Source organism: Physeter macrocephalus, chromosome 8 (assembly GCF_002837175.3).
Source record: "Physeter macrocephalus isolate SW-GA chromosome 8, ASM283717v5, whole genome shotgun sequence".
In the NCBI taxonomy this organism is placed as follows: domain Eukaryota; kingdom Metazoa; phylum Chordata; class Mammalia; order Artiodactyla; family Physeteridae; genus Physeter; species Physeter macrocephalus.
In genome coordinates, this window is record NC_041221.1 from 137,383,033 (window position 1) to 137,402,928 (window position 19,896).

The window sequence follows — 19,896 nt, forward strand, 5'->3', positions numbered from 1 at the left end:
GGAAAATTTTTAAAGCATCCTTGTTTTCTGGGAACAAGATATTCCAGGCCCACTGATCCCTGCCCCAAAACATATAATTTCTCCCCTCCAAGAAGCCCTGAGTGGTATCAGAGGCCCAGTCTGGCCCAGGAGTATACATCCCACTTGATCTGCATAAGAGCTGGTTGTAGCAGGACGACATGGCTGTTGGGCCACCAGGGAAACTGGCCTGGGAAAGACAGATCTTTTTTTTTTTTTTTTTTTTTTTTTTTCAGTACGCAGGCCTCTCACCGCTGTGGCCTCTCCCGTTGCGGAGCACAGGCTCCGGGCGCGCAGGCCCAGCAGCCATGGCTCACGGGCCCAGCCGCCCCGCGGCATGTTGGACCCTCCCGGACCGGGGTACGAACCCATGTTCCCTGCGTCGGCAGGCGGACTCCCAACCACTGTGCCACCAGGGAAGCCCTCTTTTTTTTTTTTTAAATCATTATTATTAATTTTTATTGGCATATAGGTGATTTAATGTTGTTACTTTCTGCTGTACAGCGAAGTGAATCAGTTATATACATATATCCACTCTTTTTTTTTTTTTTTTTGCGGTACGCAGGCCTCTCACCGCCGTGGCCTCTCCCGTTGCGGAGCACAGGCTCCGGACGCGCAGGCCCAGCGGCCACGGCTCACGGGCCCAGCCGCTCCACGGCACGTGGGATCCTCCCGGACCGGGGCACGAAGCCGCGTCTCCCGCATCGGCAGGCGGACTCTCAACCACCGCGCCACCGGGGAAGCCCTATCCACTCTTTTTAAGATTCTTTTCCCATGACAGATCTTTTTAAGGTCCTGAGTTCATACAGACACCTCCAGTTTAGCTGTCATCACTAAATCCTTTCTCATTTCATTCTAAAATGATTGTTTTCCTATTAACATATGTACTTAAAATGTAATCCCTTCTTTACCGGATAAACAAAATGTGGTATATCCATACAATGGAATATTCTTCAGCAATAAGAAGGAATGGACTGCTTGCTACATGTCGTATGGGTAAACCTCAAAAACATTATGCTTAGTGAAAGAAGCCAGATCCAAAAGATGTCTGCTGTATGATTCCATTTATATATGAAATGTCCAGCAAAGGTAAATCTATAGAGACAAAGTAGATGAGTGGTCACCTGGGCTGGGGTAGGAGTAGGGAGCTTTGGGGGATGATAGAGAGGGACTGTGGTGAGGAATTGTACAACTGCATAAACTTAATAAAAATCATTGAATTTATATTTAAAACAGGTGAATTCTATGGGAATGTAAATTATCTTAATACAGTTCTTAAAAAAGTAAACCCTTCTTTCAGCTTCTACTTGTACCTTGGTTATGCTGACCCAAGATGTTCCATTATACTGACTTTTTTAACTAAAAAAAAAAAAAACCTTACACCTGTTTTCCATACCTCGCAGTTGATACATCCCTCCTGGTCACAAATCTGCCTTATTCTATTTAACAGTCATATCTTCATTTGGATGCCAAGTAGAGCCAGAATCGCATAATTTATTGCTCATCTGTTCATTCCTACCACTTTTTCACACAGGCACTTCATTTTTATGAAATATTTTGATTATTTTCCCCTCTGGTGATTGAAGAAGATCAACAGTTGCTATGATTGTGACTTCTTGCCGAGCTGCTGTGAGGAGTGAGTATGAAGCTTTGCTCGCTAGTATTCTCAAAATATATAAATATCGACCCAAACCAGCTTCTGACCTTTGGGGGTGGAAGTCCACAAACAACACATTTTACTTGAAAATACTGGATTTAATAGAAAATATTGTAAACAAGTCCAATGATCCATTAGCTTAAAACAGAATGACAGCACAATCACGTATAAAAGCTAAAGATGAAATGCTGGTACCAAACACAGCACTTAAAGAGAGGCCTGAGCCAGGCTCTGAAAGGTCTTTCCCAGAAATAGAGGCAGCAGCAGCTTCAAATGGGCACAGAAATAGGGAGGAGGAGGCAGCATCCAAACCATCAAGGCAGAGGAGTAAAAGAAGGCAGAGCAGTGGACAGCTTGTGAACAAGGGGTGAAGGATAAAGGAGCAAAAGCATTGCATTTCCTGATGTTCTAGGAACATCAGACCATACCACACGAACCTGGGAGGGTTAGAAGGGCAGGGTATTTTCAGTGGGGCAAGGACATTAGGCAACTTTAGAAACAGCTGGTATGTTTCTTGGCACTTAGCTCTTAGGGGTGTAGAACATGTCACTCGTGTGTTGTTTCTAACTCAACTAAGCTGCTTGCCCTGGCTCCATCACCGTGACTGAACACAACGCTGAACTTGACAGTATCTGCTGGCCCTGTGGACTTATGAAAGAGCATGTATGAGAGGTACCACAGTGAGACCTTGGAACAAAACACAGGGCTCTGGTGGGAAAAGTGTTTCCGCCTTCCTCCTGGTGCTAGAAGGTCCCTGATGGAGGGGAGTTTGACGTGGCTGGGCCCCTTGAGGCTCTGAGTTTATCAGCACAAGCCTTCCTCTTAGTCCTACCCACCCAAATCCTCCCTCAAGGAGTCCTCTGAGTTTACGGAAAGGCCAACTGAAAGAGCAGTAAAAACTGGGGAAAGAAAGCAAGGGATAGTTTCCTTCCCATGGCACTTGTTACCGACCAGAGGGACCGCTTCCTTATACTGATTTTAGACATTGAGAGTGTTTGTTCCTTAATCTAAAACAGTGATTCCCAAATAAGGGGCAGGCCTGCTCAAGAGGGGCTCTCAGGACTCTCCAAAGAGGTTTTGTCCCATATACATAAGCCCCTAACTCCCTCCCAATTGAGAATCAGTGCACATAATGATAGAACTTACTGGCAGGAGTGTATTGTACATGTGAACAGTGTCAGAGACAGAACAAAAAGCTAAAAACCCCTAGTCAGGCCGACATCAAAATTATGGAGTGATTTTTTTTTTTCTGATTAACAGTAAGTTACAACCAAGTAGCTAAACTCCATGACTAGACTCCACGCTGCATAGGCACGAATAATAAGTTCACCCACTTATCTGGAGTAACCGTACTAGATTAAAGAAATACAACTCTGTCCTCCTAAAGACAATTTCCAGAAAGACCTGCCTGTCCCAATGAGGTACTTGACACTAGGATTAGCACAGGTTAATCACTGTATGGTTTCTTAGAAGACTGGCTTTTCTCTGTTTCTTTCTCTTTGATACTGTACAAGGGGTCCACCAACTTGTTATGAACAAGCATTAAACCTACAAAAAATTAAAAACAAAAGTCATTAATGCAGGTAGAGGCAGAGTTCCATGATTATCAACAGTAACATCCAGGAGCTCTCAAATTTTGTCCTAGAACTGATACTCATCATCTTTTCTCTGTGGGCCCAAATGATAAACACCCTAAGAATAGGAAAATAATTTGTTATTCCTAATGAATGCTAGAATCCATGGGACTGTTATAAATTCAGTCTCTAAGAGAGTTGGCCATTAAAAGGTTAATCTTTTCATCAAAGAACAAATTCCTAATTTGCCTGCTCAGTAAATGAGGATTTTCACATACATTTATTTAAAGCAGCGAGTGTCCGCTTTAAGTAGAAAAAAAAAGATGTGCATGACAGTTCAGTGCCTTGACTAAAAGGAAAAGGCCTGTACAAGATCTGGAAAGACAACAAACCTGAGGCTCAATATCACTGCAAGGAGATTACCAAACTGCCCTTGAACTACAACTTTCATTTCATTTTCTTTCCTCCTCCTCAGAGCAAACAGGTCTCTAGAAATGGACCTTAAATAGTCATGGATGGAAGAGAAAACTGTATTCTGAGAGGAGGGTTTGATTTTATTAAAATCATAGTTGTCAGAGTGGCCAGAGCATGCAGGCTAGATCCATTCCTCACTCCTGGCACACCTGAACTTGGCAACCTACTCCCTGACCCACCCCACCCTCACCTTTGAAATACTTGACGGTCTTCACTTTCAACTCCAGGGTGGCATCCTCGTCGCACACAAACACCGTGCGGGGATGCTGCTGGAAGGCAGACACGGTCCACATGTGGTTCACTCCCTCCTCGATGGCCTTGTATAGAGCAAACGCCTTGTGAGCACCCGTGATGAGGATCATCACCTGGGGATCAGAGAACAAGCCTGTGATGGAGGAGAAGGAACAGCAGAACTGGGAGTCTAGACACCTGAATTCTAGTGGCCACCCAAAACAACTGTAAGGACTATTGTTTTTAGGTGTCACTGTAAGTCGTTAGCACGTGGCGCACTGCTCCACGCTCTGTGTGCTTTATCACACAAGTAGCCTGAGATGGGGAGCACTGTTATCCCCACATACTAGGATAGGGACGTGGACTCTGTGATGGGGGTTTAAGTAACTGGCCCCAGGTCATTTCTAACCCAGAGTCCGTGCTCTTGACCGCCACATGATAGTGCCTCCTGGCACCTTTGATGATGACCATGAAAGTGCCCTGTGAACAGATGTGCCATACATACAGAGGCCCACGCCTTATCCCAACAGTTCTGACACTGGGTCCTGGGGCCCCCAGGTTGGGTGAGTTCTCACAGTGACAAACTGGAAAAAGAGGGGTCCTGATTTGCGCCTCCAGGGAGGCCTTGGAAGCAATGGTGAGAGTTATCTGTGTGGCTGCTAAGGTTGAATCCCAATAAAGCTGCCCCTTAATCTGGTCACTTTCAGTTCAGAGTATTAGACCTGCTCATGTGACTTGGAGTAATGCTTTTTGTTTAAGTAAAACAGGCACAGACTCCCCTCAACACTTAAAATATCGAGAATGTTAAGTGTGGGAATTCCCTGGCAATCTAGTGGTTAGGACTCCTTGCTTTCACTGCCGAGGGCCGGGGTTCAATCCCTGGTCAGGGTACTAAGATCCTGCAAGCCGTGAGGCATGGCCAAAAATAAATAAATAAAATAATTTTTTTAATTAAAAAAAAAAGGTAAGTGCCAGAAAGTGATTATAAAGAACTCAGCATTCCAGATATCCTTTCATTGTAATTCACTTGTGCCATGGAGTTGTGAGCAGGATTTACTGTTCCTTTCTTGAAATGAGAAAACAGAGGCATAGAGAGAATGTGACTCTTTGTTCAGGACCCCAGAACTCATTTTAAAAAAGAGAATTTCTAGATTTCCAGCCCCAGGTCCTTTCTGCACACCACAGGAAGAGCCCTCAAACTGTAGTGTTTATAAGCTGCAAGGCCAAAAACAGCAGAATGACCTCCCTAGGTACTGATTCAAGGTTACCCAACAGAAATCTGCTGCCATCGCTCATTTCACAAAAATTCACTTTAGACAGGGAAACTTTTTCAATGATTTACACGTTTGTTTACAGACTTGGGCAAAGAAACTTAAAGCTCAAACGTCTGTAGCTGCTTCCCACTGAATATATCAGAAAGGAAGAGAAAATGCTTCTAAGGAAATTGGAACTACAAAAAATTCAAATGATACCCAAATTTCTATAGAAAGACTCAATTCAGTTCAAGACACTATTTCAATCACACTTCTCCACATTTATGAATCCCTGAGCACAGGGCTATAACCACAAGCATCCTGCGGTTGCAGGGGGAGCTCCCTTCAAGCAGTGGCCTCCACCAACTGCAGGGAACCAGAGGGTTCCTTTCAGTACCTGGACAGGTACAAATTCATATTCTGATATTAGTGGTGCTGGGTAGGCAGAGACCAGGAGCCTGTGGCCTCCTGGGCAATCAGTGCTGAAAAGGTTTCACCTCACACTGGGAAGAATGGTTACTTCTAGAGAGGAAGGACAGCAGTGATAGGGTCAGTTGGGATTTTAGCCTTATTTACAATGTCTTCATTTTTAATAAAATGGATTCAGGTGGTACCTGTATAGTTGAAATTAACAGCAAAAAGCCAAGTCCAGCCCCCCAATGAAGGCCTGTGGATCCCTTGTGCCCTTACCTCTCTAGCATCCATGACAGTGCCCACACCCACCGTCAGGGCCATGGTGGGCACCTTGGCGAGATCTCCGTCAAAGAACCTAGCATTGGCCAGGATGGTGTCCATGGCCAGCGTCTTCACACGGGTCCTGGACACCAGACTGGACCCCGGCTCGTTGAAGGCAATGTGTCCGTCAGGGCCGATGCCTGCCCAGAAGAGACAGGGCAGCCCTGTCAGTCCCAGGGATCCAAGATTTCAAGAATGGACAATCTCTCCTTCCCCACCTGGGGTCTGAAAAAAATCCTTGAAAACCGTGTCTCTCACCTCATTCATTTAAAGGTACACTTTAAGCATATGATCTTCCCCTCTCATTTCTAGCTGAGGCACACACATTGTTAACTTGCTACCACCCTCAGAAAGCTAAGTAGGGAGCAATCCCAAAAGCTTCTGCCCCCCCAGATCATCCAAGTGTAACTTCTCTCTCTCCTGCCACTTCTCTATCCCTGCTGGGATGGAGTCACACCAAAGAAAACATACACAGGGCCTGGAAAGGGGCTGCCAAGTTTATAAAATCTCAGAACATGAGCACTCCTAGCAATTTCCTCCCCACCCTGAAGTAAAGAAGGGTTAAATCTGGAGCAGTCAAAGACTGTTCAACTTCAGCCTCCCACCCCCCACCCCCCATGTGGGACTCAAGAGGCCGTGACAGACGGAAGTGTATGAGGGCAACTCAGGGCAGGAACACGCATAAACCTGAGAGCGGGATACCCTAGGTCCCCACCCTCTCTCCTCTGCTCTGGCTGGCTGACCCTGGGCAGGTCACAAAACTTCTCTGGGGTTCAATTGCTATTTTTAGCATGCAGGGGCTGATGGTGGAATCTTCTGGAACTACATGAGTCTGTGATTATGTTTAACTAAGTCCCATGACTGATCCATAAAACCTTGTCTGAGGAATAGAGAGAATCTCGGAGTCCAAATCCAAATACCTCAATTTACAGACAAGGCATCAAATTGCAGAAAGAGGAGATGCCCCAGATCACAAAGTTTCTGAGCAGCAGAGACAGGGCAAGGCACCAGGGCTCCCACTCTGTGCCCTCCCTGCTGCCTCAGGCTAATAAGTGACCCCACTGTCACTGGCGCAGAGAGAGGGAGCTGTTTGCAGACAGGCAGGTTCTTGTCTCCTTCTCCTAGGTTCCAGCCACTCTGGGTTTGCCCTGGACACCTGCTGCGGTGTCGAGCTCACCTCCGACAAACAGCTCAATCCCACCCGCAGCCTTGATCTTCTCTTCAAAGGCATCACACTCAGCCTGCAGGTCAGCTGCATTCCCATCCAGAATGTGGGTGTTTTCTGGGTGGATGTCAATGTGCTTGAAGAAGTTGTTCCACATGAAGGAGTGGTAGCTCTCCGGGTGGTCTCGAGGAAGGCCTGTGGGGCCATGGCTGCACTCAGTCATGCCAGGCTGAGCAAGACCACCCTCCCAAGGATGCCAGGATACCCCCAGACCCCCAGAGACACTTTCAGGGAAGAGCCCATCAGGGAGCCTTGGGCACTAGCCCTCTCACCCCCAGCCACTCGGAGTAAGCTGAGCTGGTGTCCTTGTGCCCATGACCATGGGCCTGGGCCCTCAATCTGATCTCCTTTTCACAAGAGAATGGCTGGAGGCCAGGATCAGTGTGGACCTCTGGAGGTGGGCTAGCCTCTGGGGGGTAGGGCTGGGCCCATCAGGAAAGGAAGCAAGAACACCCCTTACCCTGTGCCTCCCACCTCACCATTAACCCCCCTCCCGCCCCCCCCGTTACACCCTGCTCAGCCTGAACCCCAACTGGAATACCAAGTGGTTGGAGAGAATTATCTCAGAGCTTCCAAAAAAAGATTTTTTTCAGTCAAAAAGAAAAACAGTGTTTAAAGTGCATGTTTCAAGGGGCTGAGGAGCGGGGAAATGGGCAGTTGATTTTTAATGGATAGTTTCAGTTTTGCAAGATGAAAAGAGTTCTGGAGATTGGTTGCACAACAGTGTGAATCTACTTAACAATGAACTGTACACATAAAAATGGTTAAAATGGGGCTTCCCTGGTGGCGCAGTGGTTGCGCGTCCGCCTGCCGATGCAGGGGAGCCGGGTTCGCGCCCCGGTCTGGGAGGATCCCACGTGCCGCGGAGCGGCTGGGTCCGTGAGCCATGGCCGCTGAGCCTGAGCGTCCGGAGCCTGTGCTCCGCAACGGGAGAGGCCACAGCAGAGGGAGGCCCGCATACCACCAAAAAAAAAAAAAAAAAAAAAAAATGGTTAAAATGGTAAATTTTATGTTACGTGTAGTTTACCACAATTAAAAAAAAAAGAATCTTTAAGGCGAAACCATTACAAGATGATGGTGGAGGTGGAGAGGGTGACAGAAGCCCAAGGTGCCACTTTTCATCAGTGGAAAGGACACCAGTCTCAGCTCCCTTCCCAGTATACTTGGCAGGAAGGGGACTGGAAGATGAACAGTAGAGAGAAAGTCCAGACACAGACACTGGTGTGTGTGTGTGGAGGCACACACCCCAGCCATGGGACCCCAGATCCCATTTGCAGCCATTTGTTCCAGAAAGAAATGGCATGGAGTTGGGGAGGAGGCAGAGGAGGAGATATGCTGGAATTCATTAAGTGCTTGCTCTGATCAAGAAGCTTCCACACCTGTTATATCACTTAATGCTTACAGCCCATGAGGTCAGCTTTATTAGCCTCATGTCATAGCTGAGTGAACCAAAGCCTGGAAGATACAGTATCACCAATTGAGCCTACCCCCAAATGCCACTGGTTCCCTGAGACCTCCCCAGTTCTCTCCTGGGCTGATCCTGTGAAGGGAGGAATACGATTCTCCCAAGACTCACCCACATACTCGTCCATGTTGAAAGTCTTCACATATTTGAAGGACAGGTCTCCATTCTTGTAGTATTCAATCAGCTTCTTGTAGCAGCCAAGTGGGGTGCTCCCTGCAAGAGAGGCCACAGCCATGAACCCCCTTCAACCCCCAGCTCCTGGAAGCCCAGAGGGCGCCCGGGAATGAATCAGGGATGCTCCACCAGGAGAACCTGTCAGATCTGACAGAAACAGATCTGAAGTCCTACCCAATGCTCAATCCAAACTGCCATCCGTTAAGTGCTGGTTTAATGCCTATTTCCCCCCTAGACTGTAAGCTCCAGGAGGGAAGGGCTGTGTCTGTCTTGTTCACGGCTGAATCCCTAGCATTCAGCACACTGATGATTGAAATGATTGTGATTAGCACCTGAGTGAATGTCAGACTTAATTACGGACATGACATTCCCTGAGCAACCAGTACGTGAGAGGTACGTGATGGGGATGCAGAGAAGTGAGAGACACAGCAGCCACCCTGGAAGAGCTCACTGTCTAGGAGTGGGGACACGAAGCAGTAATGTCGGCTGTGGTACAGGCTAGGCTGTGGTACAGGCTAGCCTGTGGGCTTGGGGAAGACTTCCCCTCAGAGCAGCAAACCCGAGTTGAGTCTCATTAAAAAGTCAGTCATAAAACCCATAAAAAGGCCAAGAGGACTGCTGTCGATTAAGAAACTAAATATGCATGAAGCCTGACTGGACACTGGGATTAATTTTTTTTAAAAACTATTAAAAATAAATGTGGACAATTAGGGGAAAAAATTTAATATAGTCTATATATTAGATGATATTATGAAATGATTTTTAATTTTCTTAGGTATTATAATAGTATTGTGGTTACGTAAGAGAATGTCCTTATTCTGAGGAGATATGTACTAAAGGATTTAGAGGTAAAGTGTCACGATCTCTGGACCTTACTTTCCAGCGGCTTATAAGAAATGTGTGTGTGTATGTGTGTGTGTACAGACAGAACATGAGCCACAAGGGATGAAAGCAAATGTGGCAAAAGGTTAACAATTGGTGAATCTAGGTAGATGGTACTGTACTATTCTTTCAGCTTTTCTGAATGCATGAAACTTTTAAAAATAAAAAGATGGGGCTTCCCTGGCGGCGCAGTGGTTGAGAGTCCGCCTGCCGATGCAGGGGACATGGGTTCATGCCCCCGTCCGGGAGGATCCCACATGCCGCGGAGCGGCTGGGCCCGTGAGCCATGGCCGCTGGGCCTGCGCGCCCGGAGCCTGTGCTCCGCAACGGGAGAGGCCACAGCAGTGAGAGGCCCGCGTACCGCAAAAAAAAAAAAAGGATGGAAAGAAAAAAGCCCCACTCAAATCGGATCATTCTTTTCATAACCCACTAATGGCTTTTCATTTCACTCTGAGTTTTAATCAGTCCTAACAAAGGCTCTATATAACCTGGCCACTGGCTAACTCTCTCCCCAGCTAGAAATCCTGCTTCAAGCAATTCTACCTCAGGGCCTTTGCACATGGTGTTTGTTTCCTTTGCCAGCAATGTTCTCCTTCAGGTATCTGCATAGCTAACTCACCTCTTTAGGCCTTTACTCAAATGTCACTTTCTCAGAGAGACCTTCCCTGCCCCCATATCCAACACTGTAACTCCCGCCTCTGCCTAAACACTCTCTAGCCCCTTTCCCTGCTTCATTTTTCTCCTTCCCTCTTACGACCATCTAACATACTCTATATTTTGCTAATTCACTTGTTTATTATCTGTCTCTCCCACCATAATTCAAGCTTTAGGAAGGCAGGAATTTGTGTTCTTTTTATTCACTGCTGTATCCCTGGCACCTAGAACAGCTTGGCATACAGCGGCTATTCAATAAGTATCTGCTGAATGAATGACAGTGGCAGCCCCATCCACACAAAATAATCAGCCTATCCCTGTGACATGGTCTTAGCCATGGCTGAGCCACACAGCTTCCCTGTCCTACCCCTGAGCTTCATCATGTCCATTTTCCAAACTTGTAGCCTTCCCATCAATTCTGTGAGCTTCCAATATCTAGCCAATAAATTCCTTTTCTGCTTAAGTTAGCCAGAGTCGGCTTCTGTGGCTTCCACCCAGAACCCTGAGGGTGCTTCAACTAACAGTAAGAATGTTCCAAGGAACCCATATGGAAATGCTGTGCTGGTTCAAGTGTGACAGTCAGGAAGGGGCCAGGTCTTGGAGGGCCCTGACCACCACTCTGAGGGGCTTGGATCTAATTTTGCAGACGATGGGGAAATGGGGAGGGGTTTCAGCAGAAACCCAGACTCTGACCCAGGGTGGCTCCACAGTTAGAAAACAGGATGTTAGCACAGCCCCGACACAGCCTGAGATGCTGGTGGTTTCACAGATACCTACCTGAATATACTGTTCCCACAAGCCTCCAGAGCAGAGGTCGGAAAACTTCAGCCCACAGGCCAGATCTGGCCTGCTGCCTGTTTTTGTAGAGCTCATAAATTAAGAGTAGTTTTTATACTTTAAAAGTTTTTAAAAACCAAAAGAATATTATGATATATGAAAATTATATAAACTTAAACGTCAGTGCTGGCAGACATCCATGCTCATTTCTGGATTGTCTATGGCTCCTTTTGAGCTACAAGGGCAGAGTTAAGCAGCTGCAACAGAAACTGTATGGCCATTGAAGTGTAAAATATTTATTATTTGGCCGTATACAGAAAAAGCTTGAAGACTCCTGCAATAGTGGATTGGTCACTGAGGCAAATCCACCCCACTTCTGAAAGAAATAATCAGAACATTTGCCTTGAAAAACTGGGTTCAAAATATCCTCCCATAAAGGCAACATTCTGATTTTTTCCCCAAAGAAACTAGGACTGTTTTTCACTTAGGTCCTGTGTTTAAGTAAGCCTTACAGAAAATGCGTTGAGTGACTATCTTCTCAATTCTCCCAAGGATGGCGCTTAATTAGTAGCACTCTAGATGCAGAGAAGAGAAATTAATTCATTACATAAAACGTATGCCTTAAGGTATTAGGACTTAATTCTGTTAAGGAAACTTGACTGACAGGGCTGGCTTAGGATATAGCCTAAAAATCAAAGTTTTTCCCGCCTAACCAAGATCCCTTCTACTCCAGGACTCTTCAGGAGCAGGCAGCAACAAACCAACCCAGAGGAAGCTGGGTCCTCTGTTTCGTATGTCCGGGGGCAGGGGAGTTGTTCACTCATAGGGCCAGTACCTCAGAGCCCTCCTTGCAGTCCCTTGGCTGAATGGGCCTACCTACCTGGCCCCTTAAAAGCCCATAATGCCCTCGCCCACCCTCCCCATCCCACAACGCACCAGTAGGGAGCCCCAGGGTGAAGTACTTGTCTGGCCCTGGGTTAAACTGGATGATGCGGTTCCTGATGTATTTGGCTGCCCACTCACTGGCCTGAGAATAGTGGTCCAGGATGATGAGCTTCATCTTGTCCTGCAGGGGTAGGTGACAAAAGGAATCAGTGGTAAGGGGTAAGGAGAAAGGGGTGGAGGGGAGAAGCCCTTCTCTCCATGTTGTCTGAGCCTGGAAGGGGAAGTTCACAGAGCATTGACAGGCTGGGCCAAGTGCCTCCACTACCCACCGGGAGGCGCTGCTGTGGGACAGACCTGGGTTCTAATCTCGGTTCCTCCATTGATCAACTGCAGAACCTTGGTTAAGGACCTAAGTTCTTTGAGCCTGTTTTCTCTTAGGGGAAAATGGGGACAACAGCACCTACCTGACAAATTTCATGATGGTGAATATGAAATGAGAAGATGCATGTAAACCACATAGTATTCAATATAACATGTTGGCTATTATCTTGCAGCTCGACCCAGGCCCCCCTTCACCACCCCTCGACAACCCCCACCTGGCTAGATACTCTACTGTTGAACTCTTCCTCAATAAATAGAGAGGTCATGGGATCATCTTGGATCACTAGAGCAGGTGGAGGCCTGGAGAGGTGTGTTCTTTCAGTACCAGAGAGGGGCGCTCCTACCGGCCTGCCTTGCTTTGCAGATCCTGTTTCCCCCAAAGAACACACGGCAAAGGTAATCGCTCTGGAAGGAGGGCGTTTAGTCCTCCCCGCCGCACTGCGGTCAAATCAGAGTGGGAAGGCCAAGGCTGAGGTGGCCGGATCCGCGGTCCGTGGGGTACAGGAGTTGTTCCCCCACCCCAATGGCGATTCCATCGCCCCTGCCGGGAAGGGGACCCGAGCGGATCGCAGGGGGTCCTGGCCCCAGGTTGCCGGAGGCTGGGCAGCTCCCGGACCCCCGCCCGCGAGGAGGGTCCCCGCGGACCCCGCTCCCCACTTACGCGCACGCCTCCCGCGGCTGATGCAGCGACTGCGCTGGCGGCCCCGCCCCGCGTGGGTCATGTGGCTGCAAGTCACGCGGTGCCGCGCTCCGCCCGCGGGGCTGACTTCTAGGGGTCGCGGCTCCAGGGTGGACTCTGCCCAGCGGGCCAGGGGCTCCCATTTTCTTAGCTCAGGGGCTGTGCAGGCCCCGGAAAAGCCGTGGGGAGCGGGGCTTGGAGACTGGTTTGGTGGAGGAGGGAGACTTGGGGGGTTCCCAGGACGCTCCCAGGGATGCAGTCCCCAAGGCCGGGGGCTGGGGCCGGGTTTTCAGTGCTGGGGTGGGGCGCGGGAGGAAGGGCAGAATCGCTTCCTCTAGGGCTGGGCTTGGCTCTGCCTTCAGTTTATTTTTTTAGATATCATTTATTTACGTATATATTACTGCTTTTTTGTTTTAAATATAATTGGATTTTTTCTACCTTAAAAAAATCCATCTTTGCAGCAGTATGAACTAGAGAAAAATGTAGGTCCCTGGTCTCCTCTACTCCCTACCCTAAGGTAATCATTGCTAACAGGTTAGTCTACATCCTCAGTGATTTTTCGTGAATATCCTTACATTGTATTTTACAGAAATGAGAACACACCACACGTGTGCTCCACAGTCAGCTGGGCGACCACATCCTGCAGTTCCCGTGACTCGGCTCGCCTCTTCCTTGGGCCTCGCTGTGGTTCCGGAGCAGCTTGAGAGAGTGGGCTTCTAATGGTGAGGCCCTGATGAGCCCGGGCGGTGGAGCTAACACAGTTTGAGGGACTTGTTCTTTGGCCTCAGTGTTGGTGTCTTTTGTTTTTTTAAATTCAGTTAGAAATCTCATCTCAGCCTGAGGATTGCAGATATTTCACAGTGAGGTTCCCACCCCAATCTTCAAACACTTCAGATGATACCTCCAGGTTTGCACCAGTTGCCCTCAGATGGTACAGGAAGTGACTTCATGGGACCTTAATTGGGCCTGTTTCCCCAGAGTTACCCTTTCTGTAGGGAACCAGTGCAGGTGTCTGTTAAGTCTGGAGGCTCTTGATTCTGCATGAGGACTAATCAGGAAGGCCTGGGTTTAAATTCTGGTCTTGCCAATGTCGACTTCTTGAGTGAGTGACTCAAGCCAATGACTCAGCTTCTCCAACTCTTAATTTTCTTATCTGGAACTTGGGAATTGAGTGGAAATTACGTAATAGTGACCTCATGTAGCTGTTGTAAGCATTAAATGAAAACCAGTGGGCCCTGCATATCTGTGGTTCCAAATGCACAGATTCAGCCAACCTCAGATGGAAAATATTCAAAAAATAATTCCTGAAAGCTCTCAAAAGGCAAAACTTGAATTTGCTCTATGCCTGGCAACTGTTTACATCGCATTTATGTTGTATTAGGTGTTATAAGTAGTCTAGAGGTGATTTAAAGTATATGGGAAGATGTATGTAGGTTATATGCAAATACTGTGTCATTTTATGTAAGAGATTTGAGCATGCATGGATTTTAGTATTTGTGGGGGTCCTGGAACCAATTTCCTGGGGAAACTGATGGCTGACTGTGTTAGCATAGCATAGCATGGCTAGCCATGTTACCGATACCCCTTATTTCCTCCTACCCTCCTTACAGCTCTCTCTGTCTAACCCTGAAATACTCTCTACCCTAACCTTCTCCCCTCACCTTCTCCCCTCCTCAGGCTCCTCCCACTCCATGCCTGGGTTTAAACTGTTACCCATACTCATCCTTCCATCCTCTTGTTTTGGAACTAAAGTTGGCTAACTAAAAGAATTGTGAGTCCCTCCCCAGCCCAGATTTTTTGCTTGTGAGTTTGTCTATGCAGTCTCTGTTCCTTTTCCTTGCTTCCTGTGGTGAAGGCAGATGTGATGCCTGGAGCTGGGGAAGCCATATTATAACTATGAGGCAATAAACATGAAGGAAGAGTGGAGGATAGAAGGAACTTAAGTCCTTGATGTTTGACAAGTGCTAGGCCTCTGCTTCTGCACTTCCTTTAAGGAAATAACAAATATCTGTGTGGTATTTATTTAAGCCACTGCTGGTAGATTTTTCTGTGTCTTGAGATTAAAAACATGACTCACTGTTACAGCAGATGATTCAGGTCTTCCTTGGGGTTTATGTTGGTATTATGGGGAGATACCTTTCTTCTACAGGAATTTTGAGCTGTGAAATCCAGGAAAGCTTAGAGCTGCCAGTGAGGAAAGTAGAAACAATAGAAGGGATACAAAGCTGTGTAACATCATTTGAGCTGCCTAGATCTAGCCATGTCCAAAGCCAAATATACTCTGTTGGGTTTAAGTTGGGTGAATGAATGAGGGAGTACAAAAATAATATCTTTTTTTCCCTGAGGCTAGTTAGGGGAAACTCTGGAAGAATATTGAGTTATCTATTGCTGCATAACAGATTACCCCAAAACTTAATGGCTGAAAGCAATAATTACAATAAGGGGGGCTAAAAAGAAATGTGCTGTCAAGCCATGAAAAGACCTGGAGGAAACATCAATGTGTGTTACTGAAAAGGCTACATATTGTAATATTCCAACCGTATGATGTTCTGAAAAAGGCAAAACTATGGAGACAATAAAAAGCTGGTTGCCAGGAGTTAGCAGGGAGGGTGAGATGAATAGGTAGAGCACAGAGGTTATAGGGTAGTGAAACTATCCTGTATGACACTGTAGTGGTGGATACATGTGGTTATACTTTTGTCTGAACCCTGGAATGTACAAGAGTGAACTCTGATGTAAACTATGGACTTTGGGTGATTATTATGTATAGGTTTGTCACTTGTAACAAGTTTGCCACTCTTATCAGTATATTGAGTGAAATCTCATGAGAGACCCTGACCCAGAATCACTCAGCTAAGTCAGTCCTGAATTCCTGACCCACAGAAGCTGTGAGATAATAAACGTTTGTTGTTTTAAGCTGCTAAATTATAAAGTCATTCGTTATGCTGCAATAGATAACTCAGCACACTCAGGAAAATTCCATAGGTGGGGTAGGTGTTAAGCAGGGGATTCAACCCCTGTTTCTCTCCCCTGTGCATGGAGGTGCGTCATCTGACCCACCAGAGACTCCATTCCTCAGACCACACATTCCCACGTTGAGCTGCCCTCCGCCATGTTTGTGGAATCCCCTGCTAAGGCTTCTACTGAGCCTTTCTTCCTGTTACTTGCTGTTTTCTAATTACCTGAGGCCATGTCTTACCTTCATTCCCTGTAGCTGTTTCTCACTGATCTTTGCATTTTCCATACCACGTAGCTCACTACTTTGCACATAAAAGCCAAAGCCCCACGTGTTTCAGAGCATTGGCTCTGGAGCCCATTGGGTTCAGATGCTAGATCAACCACTTATTAGCTGGGGCACTTTCTTAATCTCTGTGCCTCAGGTTCCTCAACTGTAAAATAGGGAGAGTAATGGTAGCTACTTCATAGGATTGTTTTGAGCATTAAAATACATTGTCACGTGGAAAGCATTTGGAACTATGCCTGACACGTGGCAACTGCTCCATAAATATCACTTACTAGATTGAATCATACAAAAATTGTCATTTTTCTGGGTCAAAAAACTAAATATGGGCAATTTCACATAGTTTAATCTCATATTATTATTTTTATCCTTTCACCAGAGTTATATTCAAAGAAACAGTCCGGCAACCCAAAACAATTACAATTGTTGGTAACGTCTCTAGAAGAATGTTAAAGACAATCCAAATCAGAACTCAGAGCACCTCTTAAAATTCTCCTTGCCTCATTCTTTTTACTGTTGTTACCAGGAAACCTTTTCCACTGCTCATTCTAAACTCCTAACTAAAAAAATCTCTGCCCCAACACTCCATCCCACATAACCAGCCAAAGTAGGTGACTGCCTTGCCCATCCTTCAACTTACCTCCATTCTCCTCCTCACAGTAAATTTCTTTTTTGATGCAGACACCTGGGTTTAGCTTCCCAGGTGTCTCTCTTTTCCTCTCTCTCATTGCAAAAACCTAGACATGATACTGCCCAAAACTGGCTTCCCAGAGAGCAGAAGAGAGGGGAGAGGCTGAGAAGGCAAAGGTGAAATTCCTTCTTTTAAAAAAATTTTAATTATGGTAAAAACATACAAAGTTTACCATCTTAACCATTTTTAAGCATCCAGCTCAATAGTGTTAAGTACATTCATGTTGTACAACCAATCTCCACGACTCTTTCCTCTTGGCAAACTGAAACTCTATACCCATTAGACAACAACTTTCCCATTTCCTCCTGCCCCGAGTCCCTGCAGCCACTGTTCTACTTTGTTTCTATGAATTTGATTACTCTAGTTTGCTCATATATGTGGAATCATGTGGTATTTGACTTTTGCAACTGACTGACTTCAGTTAGCACAGTGTCCTCACATACATACATACACACACACATACATACATACATACTATATTATTTTATCCATTCATCTCTCCATGGATACTAAGGTTGCTTCTATCTCTTGGCTATTGCAGAATTTCTTTTAAATGGGGAAATATGAACAAATTTAGTAATTTCAGGCTCCTTCACAAGGGGAAGACAGTGTAATAAACTGCATGATTGTGTTGTTCAAATATTAAATGGGGAAGCAGGTCAGGGCCCCAAGAGAGCCACATCGGTCAGAGTTGGACAGACTTGGGTGGCATATCCAGGAATGGATGCCAGAGCTACACTGTTTGGCTTTGAATTCCAGCTCTACCACTTACCAATTGGTTAACTTCTGGGAAGTCAGTTTCTTTCTGACTAATTGGTTCATCCATGAAATAGGAAGAATAACACCTACCTTATTGTATGGACTATTATTGCCAAGAGTAGTTACCTCAGGGGAGGAATAAATGATTTAATACATGTAATGCACTTAGAACAGTGCCTGGCACTGAGTTAGCTGTCACTAAGGGATCATTATTATTATTAGGGTTTTGAGATGGGCCTTGAAAGAGAATCAGGGTTTGGTCGCTGAAGAGGAGGAGGGTGGCATTACAGACAGGGATGATCAGAGGCAGGAAGGCACTGAGGCTGGGGGAGTAGTGTTTCCAGAGTTAAGAAACAAAGACACAGGATATCCAGTTAAATTTGAATTATGGCTACTTGCCTGTGCATATGTACTTTGAGAGAAAAGAAAAATATCGCATGAGACATACTTATTCTAAAAGCATATTTTGGGGAATTACCTGGTGGCGCAGTGGTTAAGAATCTGCCTGCCAGTGTAGGGGACATGGGTTTGATCCCTGGTCCAAGAAGATCCCACATGCCACGGACTAAGCCCATGCGCCACAACTACTGAGCCTGTGCTCTAGAGCCCACGAGCCACTAATGAGCCCGTGCGCCACAACTACTGAAGCTCTTAATCTTTGTTTTGCAGGATTTGCTTATAAAATTCCTCAAAGTTACAGTCTGTGTTTCTTTTACATCTGTGTTTCTTTTACATTTTGATATGATTTCTTTAGTGGTCACATCTAACTTATTGTGTTGTTGGCCGTTGAACATTCACTAATGAGAAATTGTGCTCAGCGTTAGCATTATGAGCCAGTATATAGAACATGTACTGTCATAAAGTTAACAACTCTGAGAATTAGTCTTCAGATTTCATTGGTTGAAGCCCATAATACAGTCTTTCACAGCATAACTTGCTTTTCCACTCTTCAGGATTACATTGTACCTTTTGATCAACAACTTTTTAAAATGTGCACAAACAAAAAGGAGCATTGTCATCAGTGTTTATTCTTTTTTTCTTCAACAGTGCACCTGATGATTCCACCTGTTTCCATGCTAAAAGCGTATTTAGTAACATCCATGGAAAAGAATTGAAGTTGTCAATTTATGAAATCCATTTCAAAAGATAATCATAGCAAGTGCTACAATAATTATCCACTTTGGGCTGAAATTTATTTTCCTGCTCACATAATGTTGTCCCTTTTAAGAACAGCTTTGGTAATAAAAGGGATACATTTTCCATCAATACTTCTTTAACACATTCAACAAGTTCCTTTAAGCAATGGAGTACTGCAGTAACACTGTTGGCTCTTCTTTCAGTTTGCATAATCCTATCACTAAATTGATACTGAAAACTAGGAACAAACTTCATTCGGCGCATTATTTAAAAAGCCAACAAGAATTTTGGGGTCCTTTTCTTCAGAATTGAAGCATAACGTCAGTGCTTCAAATAAATGGAGGATTCTCTCAACTGCAGTTGTTAGAGAGCCAGTGGTTTTTGAATGTGAGAGAAGTAAAGAATACTGAATGCCAAAAAAATCACAAAAAGATTTAAATCGCTTAGTTAGAATAGTGTAAATGCTGAAGTAGGAGAACATTGCATGACAGTTATTTCAATCTCAAAAGAGAAGACATCAGGTACTCTTTTTTATTTCTTTTTTAAAATAAATTATTTATTTATTTATTTGACTGCACCGGGTCTTAGTTGCAGCACGCGGAATCTTCATTGCGGAATGCAGGATCTTTGTTGTGGCATGCAGGATCTAGTTCCCTGACCAGGGATCAAACCCAGGCTCCCTGCATTAGGAGCACAGAGTCTTAACCACCGGGCCACCAGGGAAGTCCCAACATCAGGTACTCTTGAGCACATTATGCAGAGCACAGGCAGGACCACCAACACCTTCCATAGAATTATTCATGCTTTGCTTCAGCTTTGAATAAACGTTGTTTGTACCTTTATGGAAACATCCACCAAAAGTTGTATTTGTATTATCTCCAACAAAAGTAGTAAAAATTTCTCATTAACTCTTTATTTTTTTTTTATTTTTTATTTTTTTGTGGTACGCGGGCCTCTCACTGTTGTGGCCTCTCCCGTTGCGGAGCACAGGCTCCGGACGCGCA

General features: G+C 45.6%; 1 protein-coding gene and 1 long non-coding RNA gene across 2 annotated transcripts; one reads left to right on the forward strand and one right to left on the reverse strand.

Annotated features, from left to right (window-relative positions):
* Positions 1 to 943: 943 nt before the first annotated feature.
* LOC129392351 (uncharacterized) lies at positions 944 to 19,734 on the forward strand. The gene is made up of 4 exons (XR_008618138.1): positions 944 to 1,654; positions 7,068 to 7,189; positions 12,559 to 12,781; positions 13,654 to 19,734. It is a non-coding gene; the product is annotated as an uncharacterized lncRNA (long non-coding RNA).
* Positions 1,753 to 13,090, reverse strand: GNPDA1 (glucosamine-6-phosphate deaminase 1). Its single transcript, XM_007102058.3, has 7 exons — positions 13,047 to 13,090; positions 12,056 to 12,185; positions 8,744 to 8,845; positions 7,120 to 7,302; positions 5,898 to 6,082; positions 3,914 to 4,088; positions 1,753 to 3,223 (listed from the first exon to the last, which is right to left on the reverse strand). The coding sequence occupies exons 2-7, from the start codon at positions 12,177 to 12,179 to the stop codon at positions 3,123 to 3,125; spliced, it is 870 nt and encodes a 289-aa protein (XP_007102120.1). The 5' UTR covers positions 12,180 to 12,185; positions 13,047 to 13,090; the 3' UTR covers positions 1,753 to 3,122.
* Positions 19,735 to 19,896: the final 162 nt, after the last annotated feature.